Below are 26,384 nucleotides of genomic sequence, written 5' to 3' on the forward strand. Positions count from 1 at the left end.
AACCACTGCTCAAGGAAGTAAGAGAGAACACAAAGAAATGGAAAAATATTCCAGGTTCATGGACAGAAAGAATCAATATCGTTAAAATGGCCATACTGCCCAAAGTAATTTATAGTTTCATTGCTATCCCCATCAAGCTACCATTGACTTTCTTCATGGAATTGGAAAAAACTATCTTAAATTTCATATCGAACCAAAAAACCTGTATAGTCAAGACAATCCTAAGCAAAAAGACCAAACCTGGAGGCATCATCCTACCTGACTTCAAACTATACTACAAGGCTACAGTAACCAAAACAGCACGGTACTGGTACCAAAACAGATATATAGACCAATGGAACAGAGCAGAGCCCTCAGAAATAGCACCACACATCTAAACCATCTGATCTTTGACAAACCTGACAGAAACAAGCAATTGGGACAGGATTCCATATTTAATAAATGGTGTTGCTTCCTTACACCTTATACAAAAATTAACTCCAGATGGATTAAAGACTTAAACAGAAGACCCAAAATCATAAAAACCCTAGAAGAAAACCTAGGCAGTGCCATTCAGGACATAGCCATGGGCAGAGGCTTCTTGACTAAAACACCAAAAGCAATGGCAACAAAAGCCAAAATAGACAAATGGGACCCAACTGAACTAAAGAGCATTTGCACAGCAAAAGAAACTATCATCAGAGTGAACAGGCAACGTACAGAATGGGAGAAAATTTTTGCAATCTGTCTGTCTGACAAAGAGCTAATACCCAGAATCTACAAGGAACTTAAACAAATCTACAGGAAAGGAACAACCCCATCAAAAAGTGGGCAAAGGATATGAACAGACACTTCTCGAAAGAAGACATTTATGCTGCCAACAAATATATGAAAAAAAGCTCATCATCACTGGTCATAAGAGAAATGTGAATCAAAACCACAGTGAGATGCCATCTCATGCCAGTTAGAATGGCATTCATTAAAAAGTCAGGAAACAACAGATGCTGGAGAGGATGTGGAGAAATAGGAACGCTTTTACACTGTTGGTGGGAGTGTAAATTAGTTCAACCATTATGGAAGACAATGTGGCAATTCCTCAAGGATCTAGAACCAGAAATACCATTTAACCCAGCAATCCCATTTCAGGGTATATACCCAAAGGATTATAAATAATTCTGCTATAAAGACACATGCACACATGTGTTTATTGTCACACTACTCACAGTAGTGAAAGCCAAGAACTGTAAATAATCTAAATGTCCTTCAAATGTCCATGCAATGGAATAACCACCAATAAAGAAAAAGGAACAGACTTCCAAGACACATAATAACATAGATAAATCTCAAAAGGTTTTGGTAAAGACTCTGAATATGTAAGACTACATATTAAGTTTTCATTTGTATGAAATTCCAGAAAAGACATAGCTATGGTGACAAAGCCTATCAGTGGTTGCCAGGAAAGGCAGGCAGTTTTGGGGATTGGCTGTACAGAGTCATGAGGGAACTGTTTGGGGTGACAGAACTGTTCTGTATCTTGAGAGAAGTGGTTACATGACTCTTCATTTGTCAATACTCCTCAAGTTGTACCCTTAAAATTGGTGAATATTAGTAAATGCAAACTGTACCTCAATAAAGCTGATTTTTAAAGCATGGGCAACTGATTTTCATAAAGTCAATTCGACAATTTGGTAATCCTTGTGTGAGTAAGTAGTATGACGGATTCCTCGAGAAGTGAACACACTCTTATTCTGAAGTGACAAAAATAGAACTGTTTGATTCGCCTGGGATCAGCCCCTGTGCAGGCTATGAAACTCTGTTGACGTGACTTCCAAATGAATGGAGATGGACATATCTGTGTTCAGCTGAGAATAACCGGGAAAGTAGAGGGATTTGAAGCCATGTATTTTAAAGAAAATCAGAAGGAATGAGAGAGGTTTCACCAGGGAAAGGAATCATTGGAGGTGAGGTGAGGTACAGTGAGGCTGTCTCTGGAATTTGAAGGACTCTAGTGTGTGGAGGGGTTGGGGTATTTTCTTTTCCTTAAATGTTCTGGCTACAGGGAGATAGCTGTCTACCCACCATGCAGCTTCCCAGGTTATTCACGTTTGGTAACTTTTTAGACTGGATATTTTTGACAAGGATGGTATGCTGTAAAGGAGATTCTAAAAACTTCTGAAGAATACTCTTACTTTCAACTTGTGTTAATACTGCTAACTGTGTTCTGTGATGCCACAGATAATTCAGATTCAATGGCCACTCATTTCTATTGCTTGATCTCTCTGTCCCAGCCGACAGTTTTGCTTACTGCTTGTTTCTGTTCATTTGTTGTTGAGTTCATTCTTACAAATTTGATTTGGACAGTGCCATTCTTTGCCGGTTCGTCTCTTAATGTTGTTCTTTTCTAATGATGGAAACAGGATTTGATGGGTAACTGAAATATATCATTTTCAAGGTGATTTCCAATCCTATGATGTAATAAATTATAAATGATTACAAAAGTTCATATAAATCCTTTTCCCCAAACTTGGAAATTCTTTTGTAAAGAAACAAAGAAAAGAGTATGCAATGCAATATAGACTTGCCCATCCTCTTGGGAAATGACTTATACTCTCCAAGTCAGTATCCTTATTTTACAAAATGGAGATAACAATATTCACCTCATAGTAGTTGTATGATCAGATGACTGCAGTAAAATAATAAATGCGGAAACAGCCTTGGAAAAAGCACTAGGTACGGAGAATGTTTGCCAATTTGGTTACTAAGGTGTGTATGCTTATCTTACAAGTCTGTTGTGGGTTTCTTATTTGTTAGCTGGAGTTGTATCCAAGCAGGAGATTTTATACATGTAGATGGCTGATCTGATTAAACTTCACACATAAATATATTGACCGAAGAGTGCTGACTTTCCATCCCCCAAACTGGTTATCACATAGTTTGACTCTTGAAAATTTGCTTCGGTGGGTGATGTCTTTAGAGTTTACCATTCAACATAAACTTCATCCATAAGACAGCAACACATTATTTGTTGAATTTATTATTACATTCTGTCTCTTTCCAAAAGTATTAGAGGTAGGGCAAGTTTATTTTAAGCAGCAATTTACAGGCAAAATCCTAAGGCAAATCTGTCCTTTCCTTTATTTGTCTTGCTTTAGCTGGACAGCAAGTAAGATAACCTAACATTGAGCCTGGTCATTTTTAGCTGCAATTCTAGGACTTTTGTTCCATAGTAGCACCCAAGGAATAAACATTGTGTTATCCACTCCATAGATAGACTTTTTAAATCAATAATAATAATCATATTGATTTAACAATGAATTAGATCTGAGTCCCCAGTGTATTTAATATCAAGCCATTTGACTTTTCCTGTGGATTTTAAAAATTATATACAGAAGGATCAACCACAGATTTTTTTCATATCAGACTCTTTTCCCTGAGATGTTTCTCACAACCAGTGCTTGTCTTTTTGCCATTAATTTCTAAAGAAATATAAACTACTTTTAGTAACAGCTGAGGCTGGAGAGGGGATGGTAAAAATAATTCTTCACCATGGATAGAATGTATTCTCACAATGAAAAGTAGCATGTAAAATCTGTGCCTCAGCTTTCCTCCTTGGCCAGTTTGGCCAGGTTTTAGTCACATGCCGAAGGACTCATGGTTAGTTGACGTTAGGGCAGAGCCGCAAGCCGAGTACCTTGCTCCTGATCTGACTGTCTCCCCTGGCACAGGGTGTCCTAGTACTGTTGCTGTCACTTCATTGATTCTTGTGTTATATAATATCCCTGACTTTTTTGGATCATATTCTCACCGCATATAGCCAGAAAGTAGAAGTTTTAATATAGGATATGCTCAAGGGAAGCCATTTTTGTGTGTAATAACTTTTACCCATTTTTTTGAGACCTGTTATATCTGGGGGTTGCTTATAAATAATTTTCTACACTCTGATGTTAAATGCCTTGGTTCTTTTGCTCAAGGATTTCATGATCTAGTGACCCAAGATTCCTTTTTTTTTTTAAATGAAGTTTCACTCTTGTCATCCAGGCTGGAGCGCAGTGGTACGATCTTGGCTCGCTGCAACCTCTGCCTGCCGAGTTCAAGCAATTCTCCTGCTTCAGCATCACGAGTAGCTGAGATTGCAGGTGCCTACCACCATGCCTGGCTAATTTTTTTGTATTTTTAGTAGAGACAGGGTTTCACCATGTTGGCCAGGCTGGTGTCGAACTCCTGACCTCAAGTGACCATCCCACCTCACACCTCAGCCCCCACAAAGTGCTGGAATTACAGGCATGAGCCACCATGCCCAGCCTAGTGACCCAAAATATCTTTACCCACGTTTCTTTAAATATTCAGCCAATTGGTAAATACTGATAAATTTACAAGAATGCAGGATATAAAATTTTTATTACTCTTACTGAAGAAATTACCAGAAAACAAATTTCATCTTTAAAAAAGCTGAATGGAAAACCTATGGCAAAGGGACGGTCATCTAAACATTGAATTATGCTCTATCTGAAGGACTAAAACAAATGAGAAAATGATTGCCATAGAATAGAATGCAAATGTTATTATTCCGACAGTGTAGCAGTAATAGAACTTATAAAAGGTGGATGAGGAAGGAAAGAAAAGGAGAGTGGTTCTGTAAGCATGATAATGTCCTCAGATTTTATAGCTGGGAAACAAAACTATCACTTAAAACAGGAAGATATAAGTATATTTAAAGGTTAAAAAGCAAAGAGAATAAACAGTATAAAAATAATTAGAAGCGTGTACAGAAGGATGACAGAAAATGAAAATATTCTTATTAGAGAATTAATGGGTACAAACATTTTTATAGTTGTATGCATAAAAGTAGCTGTAAGAATAGGAATATGCCCTTTCTCGGTGATTGTATAAATACAGGTAAGGCAAAGAAAGCACGGATCGTAATGCAAAAGATGTTTTTTAAAGACAACAAAAGCTCAGAAATTGAAATTTTTAAAAAATACTATTTGCAATAGCATAAAAAAGGTAGTTTGTGAATAATGAGCATCAACTGTGTTTTTCAATTCCATATTTACAAATTTACCTACTCAGTAAAATGTAATTCCAAAATTAATACTCAGGGTCCTTTTGCAGTCATTTGTGGGTGGCTGTAGAGTGGCAGGAAGTGTGAGTGGCTTGCCCAGTGCATACGTTCCCAGCTCAGGTCCAACTAGGTGAAACTCTGCCTTCTTGCTTCAGCTCTCATACTGTCAACAAGTGTTCTTTGCATGGTCTATTTGGTGCTAAGTTTTCCTGACTTTTGTGCGTTTCTTGGTGATTTCACTGTTTGAAATGTCCCCCAAGCCTGGTGTTGCAGTGTTCTCTAGTGTTCCTAGGTGTGAGAAGACTGACGTACCCTAGAGAGACTATACATGTTCGATTATCATTGTTCAGTTAAAGTGCTCTTGTCTGTGAGTTTGATGTAAATTAATTAACAATACGGTAGTACACCATATGAAGGAGTAGATTTGCCAATACATACATGAGGCCACACCAGAAAGTGCTACAGTAGCATGTACAGTGTGTGATGAAGCTATAGAAAAGATGGGAAAGTGGCTGAATGTATGAATTCATGAGATGACAGCCAATTTAAAAAGCATGGTAGACATTGTTCTGAAAGCATTGTTCTGAAACTGAAAGCCAAACAAATTTATGGTCATATTACCCAGGGGAAGGAAATCAGTAAACCCTTCTTGGTTAGTGTTTCATTATAAAGATTATTATGTGATTATTTCTAAGAAATATATATTAAATGAGGTATTTTTAAACAGAAACACAGAAAACAAGTTTATTTATAGATTATTTGACAAAAATGTTGCAACGAGAGGCTCCTAGGAACTGAATCCTATATTTTCCTTAGGAGCAGTAGTTCAGTATTCAGTAACTGGATGTTTGCGACAACTTGATAGAACATAACTACTGTGAATAATGAGAATTGACTACACTTAGGGATAAATCTAACAAGATGTAGAAGACCTTTATGCAGAAACCTATAGAAACATTGCTGAGAGAAGTTGAGGACCTAAATATATAGAGAGATACACCATGTTCATGGATCAGAGAACTCAACAGTGATGTGAATTCTACCACAATCTGTAAATTCAGCACAATACCAATCAAAATCCTAGCAGACTTTTTAGTAGAAATTAATAAATGGATTCTAAATTTCATTTGAAAATTTGAAAAACCTAAAATTGTCAAAACTACTTTGAAAAATAAGAACAGAGTTGGAGTATTCACAGGACTTCAAGACTTATTTTAAAGCTACTGCAATTAAGACTGTGATGTTGGTGTAAAGATAGATAAATAGATCATCACGGTGGGACCCAGAGATAGACATATATATATATATATGGACATGATTTTTGACAAATATGCAAAGGCAGTTCTGTTGAAAAAGGATAGTCTTTTAAAAAGATGGTGCTGTTTCATTTATATGTGCAAAAATATGAATTTGATTTATACTTTCCACTATGTACAAAAATTAGTTGATTATGGATCGTGAAACTAATTATAAAACAATAAGACAACATAGAAGAAAAATCTTTGCAACTTTGAGTTAGGCAAAAATTTCTTAGATATAAAACCAAAAATATGATTTATAAAAGAACAAATTGATAAATAGATATCAAAGTTAAGAACTTAGCTTTTTGGAATAAACTGTTCAAAGAATGCATAGACAAGGTACACAGACTGGTAGAAAACATTTGCAAATCATTTATCTGATAAATAATTTGTATTCAGAATATATAAACTCTCAAAACAAGAAGAAAATTCAAATTTTGAAAATAGTCCAAAGAATTGAACAGAGACTTCCCAAATAAGATATATAGATATCATATTTGCACATTGAAAATATTATTGGCCTCATTAATCATTAGGGAAATAAAAAAACCAAAATAATAAAATAATAAAACCAAAATGAGATATCACTACACACTCATGGATAGCTAACATGAAAAGACTGACAATCCCAAAAGTTGACAGGATTAGATCTAACCCAGGGTTCATCAGCAGACGAGTGAATGAACAAATAGTGGTATATCATTAAAACGGAATACAATAAAAAAGTAATGAACTGTTGATACATGCATATGCTGAAAGCAAACTATACCTTTTTATAAGCACTGTGACTGTTCAAACATTTAGATAATATTTCTAAACATAAAGCCAAAATCATAGAAATACTAAAGAAAGATGGAGAATTCTTTGCTTAGTCTTTCTAATTATAAAGCAAGATCCAGAAACCATAAAGAAAATACTAATGAGTTTGACTTACAGAAACTTTTTTAAAAATCTGCATGGCAAACACCCACAACACTTTAAGTGAAGTCAAAACACAAATGAGTCAGAAGATTTACAGCTCATATCACAGACAATGGAAATCTTTTTAATATATAAGGAATGGAAATCTTTTTAGTATATAAAGAATACTTGTGTCAGTAAAAGACAAGCAACCAAAAAATAATGAACAAAGGGTATAAACTGTTCATAGTAAAAAAAAAAAAAAAAAAAAAAGAGATAACTCTTAAACCCTCTTAAAAGCCTTATTCGTAGTAGTAGAAATGCCAATTAAAAGCACTAGGGGATTATTCTTTCCACATGTCAGAAGGTAAAGATACCTACCTTTTTACACTTTACTCCCTGTATTGGTGAGAGTGGGGAAAGCATACTCTCATATACTTCTGGTGAGAATGCAAATTGGTATAACTTCTATGAAAAGTAGTTTGACAGTAACTATCAAATCAAAAGTGCACATACCATATGCCATTAGATCCGGCAATTTTGTTTTTAGACATTTGTCCTATAGATATATTCCCCTTTATGCAAAATGAATACCTGGATATTTATTGCAATACTGCTTGTAAAATAAAATTTTAAAAATTTAATGCCCACAAAAAAAAAGATGTATTAAATAAGCCGTGCTGCATCTATACATCAAAAAGAATGAGACAGCACTGTAACTACATTATGTAGACAATTCTCTAAGTTAGAGTTTTAAAGAAGGAGGGAACAGAACATCGTATGCAGTATGCTATCATTTCTGATGTGTATACTGCTGGTATAGGTTTAGTCTTTGGAACGGTACATAAGAAACTAGTGGTAGTGGCTTCCTTAGTGATAGAAGATTGAAATTGCAAGGGAGATACTATTCACTGGTAACATTTGGTAACCTGTGTAGGTGTTACCTTATTTAAAATTTTTTTTTGCTCTACAAAACCCTCAGTCCAGAACCTGAAGGACCCCATAAAATTAAAAGTATTAGGTTTTATAGAGATTATGACTGTTAATGTAATCAAATTAATCAGCTAGTAGTAATTATGTGTTGCGTACTGTTCTTTGGGTACTTTGGAAATGTCATCTGAGTTTTTCTAGCAAAACCCTTCAAGGTAATTGTACTTTTCAGATTAAGAAATAGATTTAGGGTATAGTCTAAGAATACACAGCTAATAAGGAACCTTTTAAGAAGTTCAGTTTAACGATGCTTGAGGAGTAACATCCAGACATATCCAGGTTTGAAGAGGAGCATTTGTGAATGGCATTGTGTGGCAACAGGTACTTCCAAGGAAAGACATTCATTGTTTTACTCAAAATTTTGTATATTAAGATTGTAATTTGCATGTTTCTAGCAGGCTCAACATCTTGAAAATACCAACTGCCAAAATATATTTTGCTTTTTGAGAATAAATATTTTCATGGTTCCGTATAACTAGAATGTGGCCTTATTGCTCTGATTTTATTCCATAAAGAAAATGAGATTTTTCAGCAGATGGACAGATTTTAAATTTAGGCCAAGTCTTAAAAAAAAATCAAGTAAAATGAGGGAAAAAATTTGAATCTTTCCCTTTTTGCTTACATCTTTTAAATGAGGACTTTTGCTTCTATCACTATAAATAATAGGATTTTGTATTTTGTTTTCTTTGGAGCTTATAAGTTTCAATCTTTGTATTTCTCAGTACTCAAGGAGTCATTTTGACAGCTGATAAACTGACTTACATATTAAAACAATTACATGGCAAGTCTTTGGGTATCTTAGTATAAAATCACTTTGTGTCAGATTCAATTTATAGCATCTGGAAGTTTGCCTGCTCATGCCAACAAACTAAGACTTGCATTTACTATTGACTCACTATAACACGCAGTATACTGTGGATGCCTGTGTACATTTTCTCCAGTGTTCTTTAGAAACAATGTTGGTACCTTGTTTTACCTAGTAAGTGCATTTTTAAAAGAGCAATAGGCAAATAGAATTACTGAAGGAGGAATTTTACTTTTTCAACTTAGTCATTTGCAGGATGCTTTGTTTTTACTTATGATTCATATTTGCTAGGTTTACTCTTTCAAAGTTTTGCTTTCTGTGGCGAGTAGCTCATATATATGCCAATACTTAAATATTTAGAGAAGTAAATGCAGGGTGTCACAGCAGGTAGATTCATATGCATCCTTTAAAGCATTATTTGTTGAAGAAATAAATATCTCCCTACAAAATTTACCAGCTTCCATTCTTACATGAGACCACAGCTAGGTGTTTTTCTCTCCCTCTCTTAGTCTTAATATGTACCACAAGAAATTCTATCATTATTTTATTTTTATTCTAGCACTTGGCATTTCACAAGAGTGTTGCACCTTCCTCATTCCTTCCTCTGCAGCATTTTGCTCACATCTGGAAACATAAAATGTTCAAAAGCAAATGTAGTGCTGTTTTAAAGAATGGTCTTGTTCAGGGTCACTTTCTCCATGTTTTATCAGGTGAGTGTGACCTTCCCTACTTTTCTCTGGGTAACTGTGGGCAGTCCTTACTTGCAGGATCAGTCCCTGAAGTGACCAGCAGTTAAGATGCCCGGTCACGTAACTGGCATCATAAGTGTGTTGAGATTCCAGAGCATTGCCTCGCACTGTGGGATGTGATGTCGTCATTAAAGTGTGCTTTTTCTAAACTGAGACCGAAGGGCAGAAGAACTTTGAAAGTCATGATTGTCATTCATTTATGGTAACTAGTGTACAGTGCATGATTGGTAATGTGAATATGTCTATATAGACATTTGACTGAGTCACGGCATTCCTATGCAGGAAAACTACACTTCACCCCTATTTTCCAAAAGATACAGGACAAATGAAACAATAAAAAGAATTGATTGGATTGGGTGCAGTGGCTCACACCTGTAGTCCCAACACTAGGAGGCCAAGGCGGGCAGATTGCTTGAGCCCAGGAGTTTGAAACTAGCCTGGACGACATGGCAAAAACCCATCTCTACAAGAAAAATACATGTATACAAAATATTAGCTAGGCGTGATGGTATACGCCTGTGGTCCCAGCTACTTGAGAGGCTAAGGCAGGAGAATTGCTTGAGCCTGGGAGATTGAGGTTGCAATGAGCCATGACCACGCCGCTGTACTCTAGCCAAGGTGACAGAGTGAAATCACCCTGTCTAAGAGAGAGAGAGAGAGAGAGAGAGAGAGAGAGAGAGAGAGAGAGAAGAAGATTGCACATTAGGTTGGCTTAATAAGTTCTAAAACACAATGAAAAAATCCATTTAAACTTGAATGTGAACCTTTCACTTGTTTAGCGGTAAGTCATAAACTGGGTAGATATAGTAGCTGAAACATCTCAGTTCTTGACAGCAGTGATCTTCCTGGGGGCAAGGCCAGCACTTGTACAGGGGACAAAACTGAGGCCAGAGCATTTATGTAACTTGCCCAGAGTCCCACAGCCAGCCCATGTTGGATTGGAGATTCAGCCCAATCTGTACTGTCAGCCACACAATACCTTGCTGGAATTGAAGGCTGGTTTAAAAAGATTGGCGTTCTTACCCTCAAGGCGCTTTTCATCTGATTGGAAATGGTGGGGTTCCTGGGGACAGATGTCCACAAAGCTGTGAATGTCACCTGCCCAACTCTCCAGCTGCAGCTCTTGGTGTTCCTGTCTTCCAAACTATATTCAAGTGAGATCATCTTCTGACCACCAACCAGATCTTGATTCTTTGTACTTAGGAGCGAACCCAAAGTGGAAACCGGCTCTCTTCACACATTCTTACTCTCTCGGGCATCTTTGCTTGCTGATAGATTGAGCGTGTCTGCCCCAGCCCTGTCCAGCACTCTGTGTGCCATAGATTCTGTGCCAGAGTTTATCGAGTAGCTCAGTAAACCAATCCAGGAGGGGCTCAGGAGTGGCCCCTCCTGAGCCAAGTTCAAAGCTATTGCCCCTAACAAATAGGGCTATCATTTTGATTTACTAGAAAATGCTGTTGATTCTGATGAAATCCGAGTTAGCACTTTTTGACTTTCTTATCGTAGCCATGGTTCAGGCACTCGTTTGAAATATGGTTCCTTGAAAAGAGATCATATTTTAAAGAGTGTGTTTCAGGCAACATAAATTGTGAATTCCTTTAGCCACCTCCTCTCTTTAGAAATAGTACTCATACATATTTTAAACATAAATTGACAAAGATGGTAGAGACCTCATCTTCCCTGTAGCAAATTGAACTAGACTGATTAAGGATTTATTGCCTAATTATACTTGTCAGCCTGACATAAAAGTCATTAGTTCTAGAAAAATATGTTTGTCATACCAGGATTATCTCTAATTAATACAGTCAATATCTAGCATACACTTAAAGCCAAACAGAATAGTGATTTTCAAAGTATATGTTATGCTTTAAATACAGGTTCATATTTGAAGAGAGAAAATGCCATCTTTTATATACATCATTTCCTCTGCTTGAATCCAGTGAAATCAGTGCTACTGACATGGACTCCCTTTATTGATGAATTATAAAGGTAGTAGCCTAAAGATCAGAGGGATGTAGTTGACGAGTATCTGAACTCGGATTCAAACCTGGTCCATTGTGTTGTTTTTCAGCATCAGAGTCCACGTTGATCTCTACAGTATCTACATGTGGTTATTCTATTTTTCTAAAGTACATGTAAAGTTTGAGCTAAGCAGAATAAAACCAGGTAGTCACTTTGAGAGAGCCAGTGTGGTATAAATGTTTCTTCTGCCCAATGTTTAAGCATTTGCTGCATATCAGTGGCTATTGCAGTGAGGTGATGCAATTTCAGATGCAATTAGTACATGCCCTTATGTGTTCAATACCCTGTAGTCCCCACCCTGGTCTGCCGCCACATCACAGTGTGTACAGGGCTCGAGATGGTAAAATCATCCAGCAGTTATTTCCAGGCTGCTGCACACTCACTGTAAACCCATTCATTTGCTCATAAATGTGCAGGTTTCTGTCATAAACATAACCATCAGAAGTTATTTCTGAACAACAAAGGTTCCATTCATTGGCCCCATTCAGACCTGCCCCAAACAGTTTTATCATTATGTTTCCCCATAGCAATTGAAATGTTTCTACAGCAATACACCTTGTCATAGAAAGCTTATATTTTGTAACCAGAACCTCTGTGAGAGGTCAATGTGGTTATTTTTGCAATTTCATTCAGTCTGATCTGTAGTCATCATTTTGTGTAGTTATTTATTTAGATTTTATCATGAGCTGAAATATTAAATTACCAATTAGATTTAACAGTTAAAGTGGCTGAAAATAAACTTGCGTAAAACACACAACATCATTGGCAGGGGAGCCAATTCTTAGTCTGTGATGTCATATTAAATAATGCCATGTTCGTGAGCATCATTCAGAAGGCTATCGAAAACACAAGTTTACATTACATTTCTTGGTAGAACGCAGAAGACAGAGAAGTCACTGGCTGTCCCAATAGAGTGTTCAGGACGTTTCTTGGCACTGCCCCCATCGGGCAGGCTGTTAGAGAACCTCTGCCTTCTTCACAGAGAGTAGATCGCGTGAGCATGGGCAGAGCGAGACGGTGTGTGCTTAGCCCTGAGCACATCCAGCCCAGGAGCTCCTTCTTCCCTGGCGTTTTGCAGGGACCTGAAAGGCAGGTGCAGTGAGCAGCGTCAGAGAAGAGCACCACGTTGAGCTATGTGGTGCAGAACTCTTCAGAGCAGCCTGAAATCTGGAAAAGGTTGCTTCAGCATGTAAGCCACACCACGCCTCTGGCCCTCTGCTTTTGAAAGGCAGAAACCCTAATTATATCTACACACAAAGAAGACTATGCAGGGTGTGCTCATTCCAAAAACATTCATTTGATTTAGCCAGACTGTTGTGTGGCCCAGGAATAATAACTGCATTTCTATAATAGTCAACTTCTAGGACGTCTAGACAAGAGGGATATTAAACTCTTGAGTCATTTGGTACTAAGGAAGAGTACTAAGGAAGACTTCAAAATAGAAAAATTAGTGTCCTTTGAAGAAGAATTTCATTTCATTTGAAATGCGGATGCAGGCATGCACACGTGTGCACATACACACGTGCACACTGCATTCCCTTAAATGAGGCAGACTCCAGTAAGGGATACCTCTTGGGTATACATCATACATGTAGTTTGCAAAGTGGCTTCATGTTTTCTGACATACGTGGTTATTTTCTTCTTCTGCCTTCCTAATATCCCCTCTATTCTTGCTCTAAATATGTTAAGGACTACAAAATGTCCATGTGACATGCTTGGTGGCCTTTCCTTCTCTGGCAATACTTTGAATGATTCACAGATTCTTTTTATGAATGAGTCTGTAAATAATCTTTAAGTATTAATATAAAATCTTCTTCACATCTCAGTCTTCTAACAACTGGAGATTATGATAATGAAAATGTATATTTGCTCTAAACACAGCCTCTTAACACACATTCAGTAGCTCATAACACTGCCATGAGAAACACAGACCCTGCTCTGTGTAGAGACACTGCCGCCTGCCGTTGTAGACACACCTGTCCATGCTCTTGGGTGTAGGTAAGGCGTACACACAGATAATTGTGGGGTGCTGGGGATGAGTCATGTAAGATTTTTTACAAGTGCTTTGGTACCAGAAGGCGCTGTAAACTGATTGTTTCAGTTGTCTTTTGTTGTGTAGCAAACTACACCAACATTTAGTGACTTGACAAAAACCATTCTGTTTTGTTCATCACTTTGTGGGTTGGGAACCTGAGAAGGGTGCCACTGAGTAGCAGACTCTGGTCCACGTCTGGGGTAGCTGGAGCTGGAGGATCCACTCTGAAGGTGGCTTCTCCACTCACATGTCTACACCTTGCAGCTCCCAGGCCTCCCTCTCCCCATGTGGCATTTCATTTTCCAGGCCCTCTCCCTGTGGCTTTGGCTCCTTGGAGCCTGGTGGCACATACATAGTCTGGCTTCTTGCCCACAGCTGGGAACCCCCAGAGCAGCAGGTGGAAGCTGCAAGCCTTCCCTGACCTAGTATCCAAAGTCCCATGTGTCACATCCATGGCGTTCTCGGTCAGTGAGCAAGCTACTGAAGCCAGCTCAAATGCCAGATGATATGATCTGAAGATTGCATGAAGCGTCTTCAGAACAGAAAGTTAAGGGCTATAAAACAGCCGATTATAGAATTCCTTTGAGGAGTAAATCAGTTTTGTAGGCACTGGTTACCCAACAACTACTTTGTATTTGAGGAGAAAAAGTGAAACGTTACACATTGTTTTGTGTTTGATTTTTGCTTTAATACGGTAAATCAGTGAGCCCGGCTTTGACTCCCTATTGGATTAATAATGATGGTAATAATGCTAACTGTATGTGAACAGCAGTGGCAAGAGACAGCCTAGGGGTGTGAAGCTTGAAAGTGTGAGCGACTGTTGTTCTATTGACTGAAATAGGAAACCAGAAGGAGAAAATGTTTGAACCAAACCATCTAATGATGCTGTATACTGCAGGTGACAAAATGCCTAACCAAAAGCAGCCTAAAACCCTTACTTTTATTCCAGAAGTCTGGGGATAGGTAGTTCCGTGTTTGATTCAGCATTTCAAAGGTGTCAGGGCTTTCAGCCAACTTCTGTCAGAGTCTTTTGACCTTACTCTCACATTGCAAGATGGTCTACTTCAGCTCCAAACGTCATGTTGTATTTTAGTGACAGAGAAGGGCAGGAGTCTGTCTTGGTGCCTCTTATCCCTAGGAGCTCCATACCAGATCTCTCTAAAGTCCCACTGGCTGGGAATGGATCACATTTCCATGCGCTGGCCTCAGAGGAGAGTCAGCCTTTTTCACGGGAAGCCAGCTCGGTGAGCAGGGAGAAAGACATTAGGTAGGCAACCAACAGTGTCTGCCACAGTGCTGAATCCTGTTTTCTCTCTCCACACAGTTGATAAAGGCTCACTTAGCAGCCTTACAGAGCTTGAATTAAATGGGCTAAATCATAACTATAGTAAATTAATGTTTTCTAGATACATGTTAGTTTCTCTGTTGGCTTTCACTTTGTGGTTGAGAGCTAACACTACTTCTTAACCGATAAAAGATTTAGTTATTTCCCTCATACTTTAAAATTTGGATGAAAATTCTTTGGCTGCCATTAAGACACATTAGCCCATTATGCATCTTGAAAGATTGCCTTCTGTTATCATTACATATTATATGATCGCCTTTGTGTGTGTATATGGGTTTATAAGAGGAAGAAAATTCTCTAGATGTATGAACCATGTTTGTTTTAGAGTCTGGGGACTCACAGAATTCCCTAACATTAGTTTTTAGTTGTAAGTTGAAGCAGAACAGCTAGTTCTAACTGTTGTCATCCCTGAATGGCAAAAGCTGGCTGAGCTGAGCCTGTGACACAAGCAGCATAGCACTAAGAAAATACAGACCCTTAGCTGAGAAGAAAATGCCTTGGCTCACATCTGGTCTCGGCACCTAGGATTGCAAAGTAAGGCTTTATTTCTTTAGCTGGATAAAGCTGAAATTCTTTCATCTGTTTATCTGTAATTGCCCAGTTATATTTTAACCTGGTAACATTCATACCTGTAATAAAGTGGTTTTTATAGACTCAAAACATTTAACCTGAGAGTGTCATTACTGGTACCTTTGCTAGTAAGAAGTAGGGAAAGTAAGGGCAAGACCTGAAGAAAGAAACTGTAAATCTCATCTTGTATCTGTAGCAGTTCATTCATTCATTCGACATTCATTGAATGCGTGCCACACTTTTGGTGCTGGGGATGGAAAAATAGATAAGACTGAATGTGCCCTGAAGGCACATGCAGTGTTACGAGAACAGAGTCGCAACCTGCCTTCTCATCACAGCAGCACACTAGAGAAGTGGTTATAGGAAATCATTGTCTATACCAGCAACCCCCAACCAATTTTGGCACCAGGGACCAGTTTTGTGAAAAACAGTTTCTCCGTGGACCGGGGAGGGGCATGGATTCAGCACGACTCAACCACATTACATTTATTGCATATTTTATTTCCATTATTATTACATTGTAGTATATATTTAATAATTATACAACTCGCCATAATGTAGAATCAGTGGAGCCTTGAGCTTGTTTTCCTGTAACTAGATGGTCCCGTCTGCGAATGATGGGAGACAGTGACAGATCATCAGGCATTAGATTGTCATAAGGAGTGCACAGTGTAGATTCCTCACGTGTGCAGTTCGCAATGGGATTCATGCTCCTATGAGAACCTAATGCTACCGCTGATCTGACAGGAGGAGCTCAGGTGGTAATGTGAGCGATGGGGATGGGGAGCAGTTGTAAATACAGATGAAGCTTCCTTTGCCTGCCCACCACTCACCTCCTGCTCTGTGGCCTGGGACCCCTCGTCTACACAACAAGCTGCTTGGGCTGGTTTTCTTTACAATGTTAAAGAGCTTTCTAAATTTGTGTTGATGTAGTAAGATCACAGCATTATTTTACAGTAATTGTGTTTGAATTAAGTTGTAGTGAATGCCAGGAAAAGGCCCTATCTACTCTATTTTCTGATATTTTGGAAATAGATTCTAAAACAACTTGGTGCCTTGGGGAAACTTTTATTTCCAAAATACTGGAAATGATTGGCTCAAGTCAGTGAATCTATAATATCCTGGAAGCTGTATTTCTGAAAGTCATATTTTAAATGTTAAAAAATATTGAACAATTGGGCCGGGTGCAGTGGTTCACTCCTGTAACCCCAGGACTTTGGTAGGCCGAGGCGGGTGGATCACCAGGTCAAGAGATTGAGACCCTCCTGGCCAACATGGTGAAACGACATCTCTACTAAAAAAAAAAAAAAAAAATACAAAAATTAGCTGGGTGTAGTGGTGCACGCCTGTAGCCCCAGCTACTCGGGAGGCTGAGGCAGGAGAATCACTTGAACCTGGGAGTCGGAGGTTGCAGTGAGCTGAGATCACGCCACTGCACTCCACCCTGGTGACGGAATGAGACTGTGTCTCAAAAAAAAAAAAAAATTGAACAATTGATACTTCTAACAAAAAGTTCAATGCCGTGTGTACTTGCAGACTTTTCTGTAAGACATGACCCAAGAAAGAAAGTGAAAATTGATCTCAGGCTTAAACTCTTCTTTAACTTCCCCCAGCCACCTAAAGCTGACTCTATTCTCGACTTTAATGGATGGAAACAAGGTCATGTGAGCCCTAGTTCATGTAATGGAAGGAAGTCCACATTTCCCCATTTACTGAAGATGATCCTGGTGGTGCCCTTAGGCACCCTGGTTTTTACTGCCACGTTTCGCTCCAAATCTCAGTCCTGGCTTCAGTCTCGTGTTTTCAGGCCAGCTCAGCCCACATTTCTGCTTCCCGTAGATGCAGCCTGTTGGACCCTGGGGTACCAGTACCCAGGGCTCTTGTAGAGGCAGGGCCCCTCTTCCTGGCTTAGCATTACCAGAGGGAAATCCTTGCCAGAACTGGAAGTGACTTCGAGGTGACTGTCACACTAATTCCAAAGTTCCTTAGCCACCCATGCTGTAGGGTGTACATCACATGCTGCCCCAGAGCCACTCCCCACCTTCATGGGATTTGTTTCTCCCTACAGTCTCTTTTCCCACTTTCCTATCTTCCCCAAATCCCAAGGCCTCCAAACCACAGCGCTTGGCTGAAGTTTTTTAATCTAAAAGACACAGATAAAGCATTTTCCTGACCCAAGAGCATTCCCCTTTCCTAACCCTGGCCATTTGCCTAAAGCAGCATAAAAACATGGCAGAAGTTTGAAATCATAATTTTTTTTTTAAATGGGATCAACTTTCAAGGCATCCTTCGTCAGTATTTTCTTTCCATTTTGGTGCCTTGGTCAAGACTCCCAAGTAAAGTGATGCTTTTGCTATAAATACCCTTTTTCATGTGTTACATAGTCTTATAGTTTGGGTCACAAGAATGTTTTTATAATGAAACACCTTACAAGAATTTGTGTCCAGTAACAACTTGGGTCCTATAAAATGGCTGTTCCTGGAGTTTTCTAAAGTGGTGAGGAAGATGTCTCCAAACCCCAGCCCCTGGGCCAGGGACCAGTAGTGGTCTGTGGCCTGTTAGGAACTGGGCTGCACAGCATGAGGTGAGCGGCAGGTGTGCAAGGGAAGCCTCATCTGTATTTATAGCTGCTCCCCATCACTTACATTATAACATTATGGCCTGAGCTCCACCTCCTGTCAGATCAGCAGTGGCATTAGAGTCTCATAAGAGCATGAACCCTATTGTGAACTGCGCATGTGTGGGATCTAGGTTGTGCACTCCTTAAGAAAATCTAATGCCTGATGATCTGTCAGTGTCTCCCATCACCCCCACAGGGGACCACCTAGTTGCAGGAAGACAAGCGCAGGGCTCCACTGAGTCTGCATTATGGTGAGTTGTATAATTATTTAATTATATATTACAGTGTAATAATAATAGAAATAAAGTACACAATAAATGTAATGTGCTTGAATCATCCCCAAACCATCCCCCCATCCAGTCCATGGAAAAATTGTCTTCCGCTAAACCAGTCTCTGGTACAAAAAAGGTTGGGGACCACTACTCCAGGGCACCCTGTTCACGCTATGCTGGGCCTTAGGTGAGCAGAGCGAGTCTTCACGAGACGATGACTTCCCAGCAGATTTGGGAGAAATGCTTCAAGGTTCAAACTAGCAAATATGTTAGGGGATAAAAAACAAAATTTATAATTTAAGGTAAGCTGTTTTAAGCATGAGAAACTTCATTTAAGGGCTGTTCCCCAGACATCTCCAGGTTCAGGTAACCATTCCAATTCAGGAAAATGGAGTGGAAGTTTGAGAAACACCATACTTAAGAAGGTGCCATTGTACAAACATGTATAACCTTTAAAATTATTTCCCATTACTGTACTTGTTAACTCCTTGTTTTGTAGGTCATTTGTATACTATAGACATTTTATGTAATATGTATATGCTAAGAAAGTAGTGTTGGAGTTGATATATTTGTAAATTGAATCCATTTAAAATGCAATAGATACTTTTTAGAAAACCCTAAAATTATTTTTATAATCAACTCCTATTAGTTTTATAAATTTAGTAAACTATTTTTCTTAAAATAGGTTTTTTTCAGACTATAAAGATAAACATCTACTTTTTACAAACTTTTATTTTTATTGAGGTATAATTGACAAAGAAAACTTGTATATATTCAGGGTGTGCAACGTGATGATTTGCTGTACATACACATTGTGAAATGATTGCCACAATCAAGTTAATTAACATACAAATTACATCTACTTAAATTGAAAATAGTATCTTTATAAATTTGGCTTTTAAAAAAAGTCACTATCGGTGAATTTATCTGATTCAGACTAATGAAAATTTAAGACAATGTCTGTTAGTAGTGTTGAGTACTTTAAGAAGTATTTTTTAGATTCCTGAGCATGTTAAAGAAGTATTATCTTAATGAAGCATGTAAAATAAAACATCAACTCAATCATGAAATTCCTCAGGGCAGATTATTAAATAATCATGAGATTAACCAGGCTAACTTCAAAGTTGATTTGGAATGTTTTACTCTTTATTGCTGTAAGCAGTTATATTAGTCGAATATAAATGTTGAGTACATTTTCATTAACATGCTATGCATGTCCAGTTACTTCTAAGTGAAGTCCACTCTATGGTCTTCATAGAGTGTCACCATTCAATAAATGTGCAATAGAAGAGCTAATTAAAATTTTACTTAATGTAAAAGATTGAAAAAGTACAATGAATATAATGTAATTGAAATAATTTAGAGTCCACTTTAAATCAATTTCTTTGTTAATTTCGAAATATTAAAAGTATGTGACCATACTGAGAATTTGTTCAAACATATCACTATGGACAAAATAAGAATGATATCATATTATTCCTAGGTTATTTGGAAAAGAATATTAGCTTTCCCTAGTCTAAAAATGGAAAAATATAAAATTACTGGCTATCTTATTAATAAAGTAAGTACAGCTAGTGCTCGACTTACTACCACGATTGGTTCCGGCAGACCGGTGGTAACACGATTTGGTCATAAGTTGAGTAGGCTATATGCATGCGGAGATGGTAGTGCTGCCGGAAGCTGGTCCGCACTGTCGTACTCCCAGCTGGGCAACGTTTGCGCTGCCAGACGCGGAGCAGTTGTGGCTAGCGATTGTGGTCGTAAAGTCGAATGGTCGTAAGTTGCATAGGTCGTAAGTCGATCAATACCTGTATCTGACATAACCAGTTGCTTATACAAGTGAGATGTAGAACAGAATACAAATGTGGTTGTCATTGGCTAGGATGGTATATTATTATACTGGAATCTTAACTAGAACACTGATTGTTTTTTAAAGTGATTCTTTTACCATGCTAACTCTGTCACCTAGGAAAAATAATAATATGTGACTTATCTGTTGTGTGAAATCTTAAAAGTTTGAAATAAATTGCTATATTAGTCTAAAAATTCTATTACAGAGTTTAGGTAATATGGAGAAAGTATGTGTTTTTCTAAGACTGTGATTGAATCAAGCCTTGCAAACTAGTAAATAAACTTTGATTTAAGTAAAATATTGTTCACTTTAAGACAGAATATTTGATAAAAACCAGAATTGTGCCTCTTGGCTTATCTGCGATTCAAGGAATAGAGCATAGGGAAAAACCGTGACTGTTTGGAAAGTGCTGGCTTGTGCTGGGCTTTGCTGGTAGAGTGATGGCTCATAACTACAAATAGAACCCATAAGTTGTTGAAATGTAATTTTAATTGATTTTTTTAAAATTTTATTAATAGGCTATCAGCTGCAAAGGTCAACACAGCATATCCTATACTTTGTCAAGGAATCAGACTGTGGTGGTGGAGTACACACACGATAAAGATACGGATATGTTTCAGGTAATATTTATATTTTTTAATGGAAATTTTAGCGCATATTCCTTCAATTCTATATTTTTGGTATGTAATCAGATCTTCCAGCCCAGTGTCTAGGAGGAAAGAATTGAAGATAATATAAAAATTATTCCTGTTTGGTTTCTGAAAGATTAAGAAAAAAAATTCTTTAACTGTAAAAGGAAATTATAAAGGCTACATTCACAGACCTCAGTGCAATAAAAATAGACATTAATAGCAAGAATAAAATTTTAAAAAGCCGACCACTTTTAAAAGCCAACATTTTCAGAATACTTTCTAAATGACGCTTGAATTAAAGGGACATCAAAACTACATTTATAGGTCTTTTCAGAAATAACTGTGGGAATATTATGTATCAAAACTGACGAGATGAGGCCAACATCTTACTCGGAAAAATTGCCTTAAATGCATTCATTATAAGAAGAGAGAAAGAAAGAAAATCAAAGACCTAACATGTATCTGAAAAGTTATTTTTTGACAAAGGACAGCAATTAAGAAAGTACAGGATGGGTTTGGGCATAGTTTTAGTGGTATATAATAGAAAGTCCAGAAGTACCTCAAAAGAAAGCAGAAGGAGGAAAATAATAAAGAAAAACATTCATCTGTTAATGAATTTTAAAATAAGAGAATTAATGAATATATTCAAGATGTAGTACTTTAAAACCACACACAATTAAAATTTAGGCTAATAACAGAAAAAAAGCAAACATGAGTTGAAATTGATGAGGCTTTGCATTTCCATATGGAGAATTAAATTATTACATAAATAATAAACATTTAAATGTAAAACTGAAGGAACAAAGAATTTCTAGAACAAAATTTAGAGTTCATATTCTTGGAATAGGGAAGGATCAGTAGTAAATAAAGAGATAGATTTTACTTTGTACGTCTTCACTTCTTTTTAAATGACCCAAAATTAAAAGTCAAACAAACTAGATAGAGACATTTAGGGCAACAAATCAAGTAGACAAAGGATTGATACGTCTATTATAGTAATCCCTTTTCCCATGCTTTCAAAAATGGACAAAGAACAAAACATATAATTCTAAGAAGAAGAACTCTAAATGGCCAATAAATATATTAAAATAATGTTCACAGTACCAAATGAATTAATAATAAAATGCTCTTTATTACCTATTATTGGAAAATATTAAATAATACAGCACTGTAAAGCATTGTACGGAATTGGTCCCCCTGGTGGGACTGTGAATTGGCACAGCATTTCTACAGGACAGCATTGCAGTACTACCCTGAATTTCAGCACTCAGACCAATTGACCCAGTAATTTTAACTTTAGTAATTTTTATACATAAATAATTAAAGAATATGAACAAAGATTTAACCAAAAAGTTGTTCATTCTATGTTTTGTATACTAGTAAAAAACTAGAAATAAACCCACACTTCCAGGAGAATGATTACAGTATGGTGCATTTAAATGCAAAATGCCATGCAGCCATTACATGATCATTAAGTGGGAAATACAATAAAATAAGTGAAAAAAAGCATATGTCCACTTCATGCTTTATTTTCATATGCACACACATAAACATAGGTACGGAAGAGAGATAGGACTAGAAGGAAACGCCCCAGCTTTTTTCCGTTTTCTATAACGTCGTGAAGTGTAGGCCTAATCTGGGCTACCTACATCAGCACTTTTGATTGAGAAAGAAAGAAAATTTTATATGTTTTTTAAGTGTATTTGTAGTAGTCCTGAACTTTAACACCTCAGACTGGTAAGAAAAGCCAAAGGCAAATTATAAATGCGGGAAATATTTATAATTTGTATCACAAAAGGTTAATGTCACAAATATATATATAAGGTACTCCTGGACATCTCTTTTAAAAGACCTACAATCAGATAGACAAATAAGCAAAGGATTTGACAGACAGTTCACCAAAAAAGGAAAAACAGTAGCTCTTAAAAATAAGAAAATATGCTCAACCTCACTTACAAAAAGAAAAATGTGAATCAAAACCACATAGAGATACCACTTTTCACTTGTCAAATTGGCAGAAATCCAAAAGGTTTTGTCAAAGTTGTGGGAAAACCAGACACTGTCCTATATTCTAGAAATTGGTATGCATTATGGGGTAGCAATTTGAAAATACCTATGAAAAATACAAAATGTTTACACAGTTTGACTCAGCTCTTCTCTTTGTAAAGCTCTTCTTTCTAGAGACTTACCCCAGAGATATCCTTACCTGCATGCAAAATGCCATTTGTACAGAGTTATTGCTCTAAGCATTGCTTAATAGGAAAAGATTGGAAACAGCCTAAATGTTTCTCAGTAGTGGACCAGTTTAGTAAATTTAGGTACAGTTATACAGTGAAGCCCTCCAATGGTATAAGCAGAACAAAGAAAAGCTCTGTGTCTAGCCACAGAAAGAGCTCCATACATATTAAATGAGTTACATATTAATATTATTAAATATATTGGGTCATATTGGTAATATATTCAATTAAAACTAATTTAAAACATTACTAAATTAAATGTTATTCAATAATATTAAATTATTAAATGTTAATTTAATATTGTAAAATGGTTTAAATAATGCTTATATGCATTAAAAAATAATCTCCAAAATGAGTAACAAGACATTAATGTAGCAGTTGCCTTTGTGTGGAAGGAGACTGAGCAGGTGGTATACAGGGAGATATTTTACACTTTTTGATTTTTGGAACTGTGTGAATGTCATAGATATTTTAAAAATTAAATAATCTTAGATTAAAACATAGTCATAGATGTAAACATAGTTATTAAAGTGCCAGTTTGAACTCAAAAGTAAGATTTATCATATTTGGGCAAAATACTGACTGTGGTTTTACTCTCCATGCCGTTTGATTGCATGATCTGAATATCTTTTCTTCTTACTGTGTTAAAGAAAATATCTCCCTGCATAAGTATATGCATATTCTTTCCTGTTGATGTTTTTATGGCATTTTATTATATCTTTTTAATAACGCATTAAAATTATTTATTTTCAATTTATAAGTTTTTTTTTTACTACTTGTAGTAGTAAAGATTTTAAAGATTTTTTTTTTACAGAGAGAATTCTTAATACTAAAAATGTTAATCAAGCCTATTTCACAATTGTCAATGATACTTTTTTTACCACTTAAAAAACTTACTGTGGTGGTACTGTTAGAGATAAATGAAATACTTTCAAAGTGTGAAACATTAAATTTCTTTAAAAAGAATCTTGTTTCTTAGAAATTTTTCAAAGTTTCATAGAGTATTCTTTAGTGACACATGTCTCACATGGTGCATTCTGCACTGTTGGCCAGTCACATTCTACTCACATGCCCACCTTCTCCCACTCAGCTCTGCAGAATGCATTCAAGATTTAGTTGAACTTTTTCAGCTTCCTGTTGGTAACTTGTATGTATTTTATGCATACTTCCTACTTTGTCATACAGAATATCAAAAGACTCAAGATTTAATAAAATTCATAATTTTTAAACTGCAAATTCACAGCAATGAAAAATACAATGACTATTATTACAGTTTGGTGCCACTGCTTTGAATCATGCTAAAGCACCAGCAGCTTTACCCACCATTGTTCTAGCACCATCAATGTAGAGAACAGTGCAGTGGAAAAGGTAGTTAACATCTTTGTATTATGAAAGCAATTTTGGCCTCTTGGACCTAGACCCAATGGCAGGGTCTCAGGGACCCTCTGGGGTTCATGAACCACATTCTGAGAATACTGATTTGTACCAACCTCTTAATTTCATAGCTGAGAAATCTGGAACTTTGATAGGAAAAGTAATGTAAACTAAGGCTAGAGGAGGCATTAGGCGAAGAACTAAGATTTAGGCCACTGAGCTCTTCATTCTCTGAATAGTACCAGCTCAGCCTCTTTAAATAAAGCGTGGTAAGCCAAGCAAGAATTCACGTTTCTTAAGGAAACCTAACATATTACGTTTACAGACTAGCGGGACCTTTTAGAAGATCATTGGCAGATCATTTTAAGCAGAGAACTAAGCAAATCTGTTAAGACCTTGGAAAGACAGACTTGTTTTAATTTTTTCCTCCTTTTAACAAGTTTATATTTCTAAAACCCACTACTGACAAAAATCACCAAGTAAAAAGCACTACAGCACTCACATTTCTCAAGTATGGACCTCAGTGTAGAGTTTGTTTGTTTTAGTCATTCTCATTAAAATGATTTCTAGGGTTGAGTATTTAAAGGCAGAACATCAGAATGAACCAAGGGCTTTGTGCTGCATTTCCCACTGTGGAGTCAGTTGTAGACTCCAAACTCAGAAATCTTACTGCATGAAGAGAAAAATCAAAGCTAGATCTGGATTTAAGGTACGAGAAAGTCTGAGTTAAAATAATCAGAGTAAGGTCTTTGTCATTATTTTCTGGAATGGGTAAATAAGAAAAGAAGGAAAAGTCTAACAAAGTGGAACATAAAGGAGACAATAGTTCATGGAAGAAATTAAGGAAGTGCTGCATTGTCTATCAGTGTCCCTAGAGAAGCGCCGTGCCAAGTGCCTTCTACCCATAGGGGCCAGGAGCCTGGGTGGGTCCTGCAGATAGTGTGCAGGGTTCCTTTCTCTCAGATTTTACCGTCTCACAGGCTTCGAACCTGGTGCTACAAGGCCTCACATTTCTGGGTTTTGGTGGGGGGTTGTTTTTACACTTGATCTCAGCCAAAAGGCTGAGAAGCGATAGGGGGGTTGTTTTTTAATTTAGTTGATTTACTGTAGTTTTAGATGATAACATTTAATTAGTATCTATTAAGAGGAAAATGTTAAAGAATATCTACATTTTTCTAGTATTTCTACAAATCTTGTGCATGAGCATGCGTGTGCAGGTGTGTGTGTATCTCATAGGATTCAGGCTCCCCTGTCATAATCTTCCAATCATCATTTTCATCTCTTGACCATCTACTGTGTTAGAAACTCCTTTGGTGACTGGCGAGAGATAACAACGGCTCCCTCTCAAGGAACCTACATCTGGAGGAGGCAGGCAGACCCCAAATAAGCGAGCCCTCCAGGTAGAGGAAACAGTGAATGCAAAGGCTACAAGTCAGGATCACAGTGGAGGAGGATGGAAGTGAACTGAGATGGACTTGGAAGGGTAGGTAGAGGCTGAGAGGTAGGACGTTCAGGCCAGCTAGAGTTTGGGATTTATTCTAGGAGTTTTGGGAAGCTGTTGGAGGATTTTAAGAGGGGAAGAGGCATAATCTGATTCATGTTTTTGTACCATTTCTCAAACTACTGTATGGAAGAGAAG

The 26,384-nt window shown here is 37.2% G+C and overlaps 1 protein-coding gene across 3 annotated transcripts in view; it reads left to right on the forward strand.

Moving 5' to 3' along the window:
- PELI2 (pellino E3 ubiquitin protein ligase family member 2) overlaps nucleotides 1-26,384 on the forward strand; it is a 180,790-nt gene that overhangs the window by 136,692 nt on the left and 17,714 nt on the right. For all 3 annotated transcript variants that reach the window (XM_032251153.1, XM_032251155.1, XM_032251154.1), the window contains exon 3: nucleotides 21,021-21,122. In XM_032251153.1, coding sequence (XP_032107044.1) covers nucleotides 21,021-21,122 — 102 coding nt within the window. The remainder of the gene's footprint in view (nucleotides 1-21,020; nucleotides 21,123-26,384) is intronic.

Source organism: Sapajus apella, unplaced genomic scaffold (genome assembly GCF_009761245.1).
Source record: "Sapajus apella isolate SASKATOON/1434 unplaced genomic scaffold, GSC_monkey_1.0 scaffold74, whole genome shotgun sequence".
Lineage (NCBI taxonomy): Eukaryota > Metazoa > Chordata > Mammalia > Primates > Cebidae > Sapajus > Sapajus apella.